General features: G+C 47.0%; 1 protein-coding gene across 6 annotated transcripts in view; it reads right to left on the reverse strand.

Annotated features, from left to right (window-relative positions):
* Positions 1-6871, reverse strand: part of TMEM65 (transmembrane protein 65) — a 121139-nt gene extending 114268 nt beyond the window's left edge. Inside the window, exon 1 of one of the 6 annotated variants that reach the window (XM_070075477.2) lies at positions 6043-6870. In XM_070075477.2, the coding sequence (XP_069931578.1) occupies positions 6043-6355 (313 nt within the window). In that variant the 5' untranslated portion in view covers positions 6356-6870. Of the gene's footprint in view, positions 1-6042 lie in introns of all 6 variants that reach the window. The other 5 variants (XM_051844812.3, XM_070075478.2, XM_051844810.3 and 2 more) reach the window with 5 other exon arrangements.
* Between the last annotated feature and the right edge of the window lie 4088 nt (positions 6872-10959).

Consider the following 10959-nt stretch of genomic DNA (forward strand, 5'->3'; position numbering starts at 1 on the left):
TTCCATTTACAACCCAGCTCTCTGCTAATGCATCTGGGAAAGCAGAAGAAGATGGCCCAAGTTCTTGGCCCCTGCTAACCATGTGGGAGACCTGGATGGAGTTCCAGGTTCCTGGCTTCAGCTTGGCCCAGCTCTGGCCACTGCAGTCATTCAGGAAGTGAACCAGTGGATAGAAGATAACCTCTCTTGCATTTCAGGCATGGAAATCCAAGACATAGTGGCAAAAACTGTTCTACATGAAGGATCTCTGTGAATGAGACCCCAGTGGAAAAAAAGGTGCCATCAGCCCAGGTATTTGGGCCCCTGCACCCACATGGGAGACCAGGAGGGGACACCTGGCTCCTGGCTTCGGATTGGTGCAGCGCCGGCCGTGGCGGCCATTTGGGGAGTAAACCAGCAGAGGAAAGACCTTTCTGTCTCTCTCTCATTGTCTATAACTCTGTCAAATAATTTTTTTAAAAAGGGGGGAGGGGCCATCAAAGAAGGACATACTTTTCTGTGAAGGGAGGAGAGAACTTCTACTTTGCATATGGCCCTGTCTAAATACGGATGGAGTCTGTGGACTCAAGAGGCTTCCATAGCCTTGGCAGCTCATGTCAAGAGCCTCGGGTGGTCAGACATCAAAAATAACAGTGTTAACTGTTAAATCAACAACAGGAGTCACTGTGCACTTATTCCCCATGTTGGACCTCTGTCCTTAATGAGGTGTACTATGAGGATTAACGGTAAAACTTGTCTTCAAATTATACTCTATATTTTGTGTCTCTGTGTGGTGCAAACTGTTGAAATCTCTACTTAGTATAGAGTTGGTCTTCTGTATATAAAGTGAATTAAAAATGAATCTTAATGACAAATGGAATGGGAGAGGGAATAGGAGGTAGGATGGGAATGGAGGTGGGAGGGCGGGAATGGGGGGGAAGAATCACCTTATTCCTAAAAGCTGTACATAGGAAATTTGTATTCATTAAATAAAAACCTAAAAAAAAAAAAAACTTCTCTCTATCTCTCCATCTCCTTCGCACTCTATAACTCTACCAAATAAATAAAGCTTTTTTTTTTAAAGACATCACTTGAGTTTGACTTTGATGCTTTTTTTTTTTTTTTTTTTTTTTTGACAGGCAGAGTGGACAGTAAGAGAGAGAGAGAGAAAGAAAGGTCTTCCTTTGCCGTTGGTTAACCCTCCAATGGCCACCGCAGCTGGCGCACTGCAGCCGGCGCATTGCCCTAATCTGAAGGCAGGAGCCAGGTGCTTCTCCTGGTCTCCCATGGGGTGCAGGGCCCAAGCACTTGGGCCAACCTCCACTGCACTCCCTGGCCACAGCAGAGAGCTGGCCTGGAAGAGGGGCAACCGGGACAGAATCCGGTGCCCCAACCGGGACTAGAACCTGGTGTGCCGGCGCCACAAGGCGGAGGATTAGCCTAGTGAGCCGCAGCACCGGCCTACAAATAAAGCTTTAAAAAATGTTTTTTTAAAAGCTACTACAGTTTAAGTTTCAAAAATAATTATAAGCAGGAAAAAATTACAAGAAAATTTGGAGGAAAATATTTTTTAAAACATTGACTAATATTGAAAGAAACTGAAGCAGGATACACAGCAGACTCATAGAATGGCAAAAGCTCTAAACAGCACTCTGGCCTCAGAATCAGCCCGTAAGGCATTTGGATCTGGCTAAAAAGTCCATGAGTTTCACAGGCATGGAAAGCCAAGACATTGTGGCAAAAAAAAAAAAAAAAATGACCTAAAGGAAAGATCTCTGTGAGTGAGATCCCAGGGGAAAGAATGGGCCATCAAAGAAGGCAGTACCTTCCTCTGAAGGGAGGAGAGAACTTCCACTTTGACTATGGCCTTGTCTAAATAAGATTGGAGTTGGTGAACTCAAGAGGCTTCCATAGCCTTGGCAGCTCAAGACAAGAGCATCAGGTGATTATTGATGTCATAAATAAGAGTGTCAATTGTTAAATCAACAACATGTAGGACCTCTGCCCTTAATGTGTTGTACTATGCGAATTAACGGTAAAACTACTACTCAAACAGTACTCTAGATTTTGTGTGTCTTTGTGGATGCAGTCTGTTGAAATCTTTACTTAGTATATACTAAGTTGATCTTCTGTATATAAAGATAATTGAAAATGAATCATGATGAAGAATGAGATGGGAGAGGGAGTGGGAGATGGGATGGTTGCAGGCGGGAGGGAGGTTATGGGGGGAAAAGCTGCTGTAATTCAAAAGTTGTACTTTGGAAATGTATATTTATTAAATAAAAGTTGAAAAAAAAAAAGAAAGAAAACTGATAATGTCAGCTTTCCAGTCCTACCTGTAAAAACAACAAGCCACTTATACTATTGGCAGAATATAATCTGCTTCTGGAATAAATTAGCTTCAGCAGGTAAGTTGAAAGCACAACATTCAACTTTTTTTAAACTGGGGAGGAAATCAATTTGTAATTTAAAAATCACAATATCCTTTTTAACCATGATAAGACACCCCACAAAGTCTACCTTATCAAGTACAAGTTGATTCTAAAGCGTTATCTCAGCACAGACTATATCACATGCCTACTGATAAATACATAAGAAAGATAACGGTCAAATTTCAGCAGCAGACTCTACTACCATATCAAAGCATTGATGAGTTTTTTCAGTAAAATTTCCACATGAAACCCGAATTAGTTCATTGATCACACTAGCACACTTTCCAAGGCCATAAAACATTTCCTATAATAAGAAACAGCTCTTTTAACAGAAAACTTATTTCTTTAAAAGTGCTCTTAGTAGACAGACATTTAAAACTTCAGGTATTTAAAAAACATTATTCAAAAGCAATAATAAAAAAAGGAAGTTTTCATTTTTCAGCTATAAAAAATGCTGATTTCAGCAACAGAATGAGCTGTATACATTTCCAATAAAGTAAAATCCTTTTTACTTTAAATGACTAATGATTAAAGTAATTTACTAAGTGATGATTCTAGTTATCTCCATAATAACTATTGATATTGGGGCCGGTGCTGTGGTGTAGCCACCTGCAGTGCTGGCAACCCATATAGGCACCAGGTCGAGACCCAGCTGCTCCACTTCCGATCCAGCTCTCTGCTATGGCCTGGGAAAGCAGTAGAAGATGGTCCAAGTCCTTGGGCCCCTGCACCTGCATGGGAAGACCTGGAGGAAGTTCCTGGCTTCCAGCTTCAGATTGGCGCAGCTCCGGCTGTTGGGGCCAATTGGGGAGGGAACCGGCAGATGGAAGACTTCTTTCTTTCTCTCTCTTTCTGCCTCTCCTTCTCCCTCTGTGTAACTCTAAATTTCAAATAAATAAATAAATATTTAAAAAAATAACTATTGATATAATGGGGGCCAGCATTGTGGAGTTGGTAGCAAGATAAAGCTGCCACCTGCAGTGCCAGCATCCCAGATGTACACGGGTTCGAGTCCTGGCTGCTCCACTTCTGATCCAGATCTCTGCTATGGACTGGGAAAATAGTAGAAGATGGCCCAAGTGCTTGGGCCCCTGTACCCAAGTGGGAGACTGGGAAGAAGCTCCAGGCTCCTAGCTTCAGATAGACCCAGCTCAGGCTGTTGTGGAGTAAACTAGCAGGTGGAAGACCTCTCTCTCTCTCTCTACCTCTGCCTCTCTGTAACTCTGCCTTTCAAATAAATAAATAAATCTTTTTTTTTAAAAAAAAAAGCTCATGGAAAAGTGGAATTAAAAGATAAATTAAAAAAATGAGTGAACATCACCAACACTCTCCCAAAATTAAAGCAGAGGCTTCTCTAATGTCATCTGATTCAAAGGGCAATGATTTAGTCGATAACACTGAAAAACAAATGGTTAAACTTTGAGCTGCTTTAGCTTATAAACAGCAGATAATCATGACTACATTGTCTCCTACAACCTTGCCCATTTCTCCTGAAAAAAAAAAGGCAATTTAAATTACTAACTTATCTCTCACATAACTTATCTAATTAAATTGAACTGATATTAATGATCTCTATTGATTGAAGTTTTTCAGTCCTTTCCAGAATATTGAAAATCATGCTAAATTTAAAAATTTTACCTTCAATAGAAAAGGTAGCGTGGGGCCAGCACTGTGGTGTAGTGGGTAAAGCCACCGCTTGCAGTGCTGGCATCCCACATGGGTGCCAGTTCGAGTTCTGGTTACTCCATTTCCGATCCGGCTCTCTGCTATGACCTGGGAAAGCACTAGAAGATGGCCCAAGTCCTTGGGCCCCTGCACCTGTGTGGGAGACCCAGAAGAAGCTCCTGGCTCCTGATTTCCAATCAGCGTAGCTCCAGCCGTTGTAGCCAATTGGGGAGTGAACCAGTGGATGGAAGAACTCACTCTCCGCCTCTCCTTCTCTCTCTGTTTAACTCTGACTTTCAAATAAATAAATAAATATTTTAAAAAAAGAAAAGGCAGCATACCTATGATGATAATGTCAGGTGTTCAAAAAAAATAAAGTATGAAATGAAATTTATTCACTCCTTGCAGGACATGCTTTTCAAGAACTGCTATAAATTATATTGATAGAACCCTTCAATCTTGGAATATGTTGACAATGCTGAATTTTCAAAAAATTACTTAGAAAAGGTAAAATGTGTATGCAAATAGTCTTGCCTATGGGGTAAGATTCCAAAAATTATTATTCTAGTATATGACTGCCTAGAGTATTTTCCAAGGAGCACAGTTTCTGAACCGAATTATTTTAAAAACACATCCTAAGTGCACACACAGATTACCAATATGCTACCATTGATTGTGATATCCTGTATCACTGTGATTACATATTTAATAACTGAATTGATATGGATGCTACACAGCCCTTTAAACGCATTGTAGATCAATAACGTCTGGAATCATCCAATACTTTCAATTGATCCACAATTCCCAGAACTGAGAAAAAATGTGGTTAAAAAGCATAACTAATAAAAAAAAAAAAATCCCTGAAGTAGTACAGATAAGTCTTGCTTAAATGAGGTAGCTAATTCTCTTCATTCATGCCCACAGGCCAAAGACTCACTTTGAATGCCTCTAGTGAATCCTGCCATGTTCCATGTCAATGCGCACCAGACTTAACATACGGGATGTTTACCTACCCACCAACTTCTGGAGGAGAAAAGGCAAACTTTTTAAACACTTTCAAACGCATGAGAATGGAATTTAAAATAGCAGCAATGTGTTTTGTCTGCATAACCTTTAAGCGGCAAACATTTTAAGACTGAATCCATTTTAGTGCTGTGCTCCTTTCACCCTTTTGGTTTCCTGAACTTTCAGCCTTTTCACCTAGCTTCAAACTCTGACCTACCACATTCTGCACTTGCTTTAAAAATATCCTACTTTAACATGTTGGCTTAAAAATAGCTTTGCTTTCATCATTCCAAATCACTTTTCCGCAGAAGCCTGGTTTCTACTGTCGAGCCACAGATTGCCACAACATTCTTATCGATCTCATTCTTCCAACTTCTGGGAGAACACAACCTGCAGCCTAACTTGAGAGTTACGTGTCTGCAGTTGCTGGTGTGATCCACTCTTTCCATTTTCCAGGAAAATGTTTCCTTCGGCTCGTGTGTCCACGGACACAGGCAGCGGAGAGCATCCCCGCGTGATGAAGCTACACCCTCCTTTCCGACACCCGTACGTCTTCGTGCGACAACCGTTCGGCAAAGTTTCTCCCTGCCTGCGGCGTCCGCAGTACTTTCCCCGAGCCCGCACGGCCTGCCACCTGCCAGGGTGCACGTCCCCACCGCGGCAGCCCGGGCACAGGGACTCCAGGGCTGGGAGGGCAGGCGCAAGGCGAACCTAAAAAAACCCCGACCGTGTCGGCTGCCACGCGAGGCCGGAGCTCAGGATTCTCGGGCAGGTGGGGAGCGCGGCCCCTGCAGCCTGGCACGACCCTCGCCGGTCTTACCTGCGCGGGGACACCCAGGAGGCGGCAAGTCCCCCCCTCCTCCCCAGACACCCACCCGGCGGCCGTGCCAGGCGCGCGGGGCGGCGGCGGGGGTCTGCGCGGGGCGGGGGGAGGGGAGCGCGCCCGGCCCGCCCCCCTTACCTTGGGCGATGGCAATGGACTCGAAGCGGTGCAGCTCCTTGAGCAGGCAGCTCCTCTCGGTGGAGTGCAGGCTGTAGATGAAGTCGCGCGCGCCCTGCGCCGTGTTCAGCGCCTCCATGGGCTCCTTCTTGGGGTGCGTGCCCAGCTGCCGGGGGCCGCCGGGCGAGGCGCCGGGGGCCGCGAGCGCCAGCAGCCCCCGCCCGCAGCAGCACCAGGACGGCGGGCGGGGCGCGGCGGCGGCGGCGGCGGCGGCCGGGCCCGGCCTCAGGCTGCGCGCGGTCCGGCCCCTCAGCAGCGGCAGCAGCCGGGACATGGCGGGCTGAGGAGCGGGGACCCCCGCGACAGTCCGGGGAGATTTCTGGCGCGGCTGAGCCGAGAGGAAGCAGCTGGGCTCAGCCCGACCCCGCCCCGAGGTCCTCCTGACAGGCAGCCGAGGCGCCGGGCAACATGCACTCCGCGGGCCTGCGCCGCTGCCGCCGCCTCTTCCGTCCCCCTCTTCCCAAAAGCCCGCGACGGTTCTGGCGCCTCCGACGAGAAAAACTTTCTCTGAGGCGGTCGGGCCCGGAGAGCTCCCGGGAAGGGCGGGAGGGTGGTGCGGGCGGGCGCTTCCCGGCTGAGGAGGAGCGGCGCGGGCGGGCGGGTTCGGCGAGTGTGTGTGTCTGTCAGTCTGATCTTCCAGAGAGATGAGTCAGCCACGCGCCGCCCTCCTCCGGCGCCGCCCTCCTCTGCCGCCGGCTTTCCCACCCTCTGCCTCCCTCGTTCCCACTCGCACGGGCTCCTGTGCCCTCAGAGCAGCCACGCTCTCAGGCCGCAGCCGCAGCCGCCGCCGCCGCCGCCGCCGCTACCCCTAGCGGCAGTACAAGGGGTAACAGGGCGGGGCGAAAGCCAGGGGGCGGGGAGCGGGCGGAGCCGCGCAGGCGCAGTGCTCGGGCTCGGGCCGCGCTCCCGGCCGAGGAAGGAGCGTGCACCGGCGGCGGCGCCCCTTCCGGCACGTGAAGTTGTTAGACGTGCGGCCCTTGAGCAGGCGTGCACACACTTGAAAACCGCCGGTGGGCGTCGGGGAAAAAGGGATGTGGACCCCTTGTCGGGCACGGTGGTGCAGTTGCCGCGGGCGCAGCCAGCGCCATGTCTAAATCTGGAGCTTGCTCTGAAAGGTCCCCCCGCTTCGGCTTCCTGGCCCGGTGCCAAGCGAGAGCAGCGCCTCGGTCAGGCCCTCTGGGAAAGGAAGCGCCCCGCCGCGCCCTTTGCCAAGTCAGCGCCCAGCGCCGCCGCGCCCGGTCTGGCACCGAGGCACTGGCTGTGGGTGCTACCCTTTCCCAAGACCCAGGACAGCCCTGTTCTTGCCCGCAGACCCCTGATGCTGGAGCCGCAGCAGGACTAGCCCAGGCCTCTCCTGGCTGAGTGCTTCTCATTATTTTTTATTGTCCTGTCTGCTAAAATGGAAAGCTGCGATTCTCCACGATTTCCACGGTCCCAAGACTGAAGTGTTCCCTTACCGTTTCCCAAGGGAGGCGATTTCTGCTTTATCCGAACCTGTCTAATGACAGACTTAGGCACTCTGTCTTAGGGAGTAAATCTACTTAGCAAATCTGATCAAGGAGAATCAAGATCTAAACCACATCCTTATCTTGTCCGCTGCTGCACCCAGCCCAGAGGCTTGTGTGGAGCAGATGCTCTATAAATATGTAAGTGCAATGTTTAACCCGGGTACTGAGACCTGCTACTGTTCGAACTTGGCTGCGGAAACTGTATCCCTGAGCTTATTAGATGTGCAGAATCAGGGGCCCCCAGAAATCAGAAACTGGGCCCTTGAATTAATATTGGTACATACAAACGCTTAAAAACCACTGCTCTGACTTAAAGAAACATGGAAAAAAATTTTGTTTTCTTTAGATTTCAGGGCGATGCCTCTGTGTTGTAAAGACAATGAAGAATGCTCTGTGGAAAATGTAGACTCTTTGCAAGAATAGTCTATTTCTTCTTGTCTTTGAAACACCTTGATGCCAGTGTATACTGGAATCCTCTACAAGTTACTTCATGCTCAGGTTCTGGGGAATACCAGCACACAGGAGCACATCACAACTGATCTGATAAGGACTTGCTCACCGAGGCTTGCGACATGTAATGCCTTGGTTGTACTATTTAAGAATGTTCAATTCTGTTATAAAACAGTAAGAGAAATGAAAAGTAGAAGCAAGTCACAATGAAATGTGTTATACATAAAATAAATGGATACATATATTAAACACAGATGCAAAAGGATGAAACAATAAGAGTGCTGCTTTAGATAGAAAGGTGTACAGAGACAAAGTGAGCTTCAGATATTAATGAAGCAGGTCCAGCTTCCTTCAATCCATAGGAACCCACCCCTCACTGACTTCTGCTTTGGTCCTAATAACCACACTCCACAGAGAAGACTGGACAAGGTGTAAGGACAAGGGGGTGCAGAACAGAGAGGAGACAAGATACAAGCTCGCAGCCAGATGAATTCATTCAAGAAAAATGAACTCCCAGAGGTGGGTGGCCAACTGCTGGTGTGCACACAGACTGAACACACAGCAGAGGGCACAATCCTCCAGAGGACTGGGCCTTCTGTATCTTAGGGTGGGCTAAGGATCCAGAGCTGGGGTTCAAGGTAATTTCTCCATACAGGTTTTTCAAGTTTCCCTTAGGGTTTCAAACCTGGAAAAGAATCCAGGAGGTGGAGTGGGGAACAATACAGGGTATGGGACTGAGCTAGTCTCTTAGAAGAATGCAGGGGTAAGGGGTAAAATCTGATTTTATCTACTTTTAGGCAAGGAGCTAGAATGGCCAAGGCTTATGTCCTTGTCCCATCACAAGACACAGCAGCATTGAGTACAACAGAGTTTAGGTACTGTGGACCTTCCAGCCTATCCCAAGCTTGCTTATCTAACCCCTCTTTCCCCCTTGCTTCTCTGTTTTCTGTTTGTTGGTTGATTGATAAATTATTCTGGTTACTATAACTGCTGTTTGAACAAAAGGTCATGGCTTCAGTACCCAGTTTTATTTTGTGGCTCAGAAATCCAGGAAAGGCTGGCTTGGGCAGTTCTTTCTTGAAGTCTTATGGAGTGGCCGTCGGGTATCATCTGTGAGTGCTGTCATTGAAGGTTCAAGGGGCTGGATGTCCAGGATGGCTCACCATGTGACTGAGTGTGGATGCTGGCTCATGGTTGGCCAAAAACTCAGACGTGAACCACAGCATATTCATGCAGCCCCTCCAGCATGGCAAATTTCTCACCTGGCAACTGGCTTTCCCCAGAGTGAGTTTCTGAAAAAAAAATCAGGCTCGTGCTCTTCTTTTTAAAATTTCTTTCCTTTTTGTATTTTTTTTAACCTTTATACTTTATTTATTTGAAAAGCAGAGTTACAGAGAGGGGGAGAAGTAGAGAAAGGGGAGAAGTAGAGAAAGAGAGAGAGAGACTGAGAGAGATCTCTTCGATCCACTGGTTCACGCCCCAGATGGCTGCAATGGCTGGGGCTGGGCCAGGCTGAAGCCAGGAGGCTGGACCCTCTTCTGAGTCTCCCATGTGGCTGCAGGGGCCCAAGCACCTGGGTCGTCTTATGCTGCTTTCTCAGGCTTATCAGCAGGAAACTGGGCAGGAAGTGGAGTACTTGGATCTTGAACCAGGGCCCATATGGGATACCGGCGCCATAGGTAAGGCTTAACCTGCTACGCCACAATGCCCAGCCCTTATTTCATATTTTAAGAGAAGGGACTCTCTCTCTCTCACGGTCCACTCTGCCTGTCAAAAATAAAAATAAAAATAAAAAAATAAACAAGAAGGGAGATAGAGAAACAGAGAGGGTGGGAGAGCAGGTAAGGTGGGAAGAATCATTGTGTTCCTAAAGTTTTATTTATGAAATGCATGAATTTTGTAACCTTAAATAAAAAGTTTCTGGGGGAAAAATAAAAACAATAATAAAAAAAGAGAGACCTGTTCACTGATTCATTCCCCCAGGATACCCACAATAGCCAGGGCTAGGCCAACCCAAAGCTGGAAGCCCAAAACTCAATGCAGGTCTCCCACATTGGTGACCCAACCACTTGAGCCATAACCCTACTTCCTCCCAGGATACACAGCAGCAAGAAGCTGGATCAGAAGTGGAGGAGACATTACCACATGGGATGTGAGCATTCCAAGCAACAACTTAACCACTGTGCCAAACACCCACCCATCGTGGCCTTTTCTAACCTAACCTTGGAGTCATTCAGTAACACTTCTGCTATATTCTACTGTCTATGAAGCAAGCCAGTAAGGCTAACACACATTGAAGGGAAGGGTATGTGGACCCCGTTCCCATTTTAATGGGAACAATGGTAAAGAATTTGAGGACATGTTTTAAAACTGCCTTTAGGGGGAGATTACTGATGCCATAAACAGGAGTGTCAATTTGTAAAGTCAACAACAGGAGTCACTGTGCACTAACTCCTCATGTAGGATCTCTGTCCTTAATGTGCTGTACATTGTGATTTAATGCTGTAACTAGTACTCAAACAGTATTTTTCACTTTGTGTTTCTATGTGGGTGCAAACTGTTGAAATCTTTACTTAATGTATACTAAACTGATCTTCTGTATATAAAGAGAGTTGAAAATGAATCTTGATATGAATGGAAGGGGAGAGAGAGCGGGAAAGGGGAGGGTTGCGGGTGGGAGGGAAGTCATTGGGCGGGGGGGAGCCATTGTAGTCCATAAGCTGTACTTTCAAAATTTATATTCATTAAATAAAAGTTAAAAAAAAAGATAATGTTATATTTGATAATCTATAAACTGGAAAAACCACTCAATTGATAAGTTTCTCTGCTCAGAATATTCCAAGTTCAATTGTGCTTATATAGCCCCATAGTGTTGTGTGTAATGAACTTTTGGGCATAGAAAAACATGATTTCTCAAATT

The sequence above is a fragment of the Oryctolagus cuniculus genome, chromosome 6 (assembly GCF_051225735.1).
Source record: "Oryctolagus cuniculus isolate XC-2025 breed Fujian yellow rabbit chromosome 6, ASM5122573v1, whole genome shotgun sequence".
NCBI classification, from domain to species: domain Eukaryota; kingdom Metazoa; phylum Chordata; class Mammalia; order Lagomorpha; family Leporidae; genus Oryctolagus; species Oryctolagus cuniculus.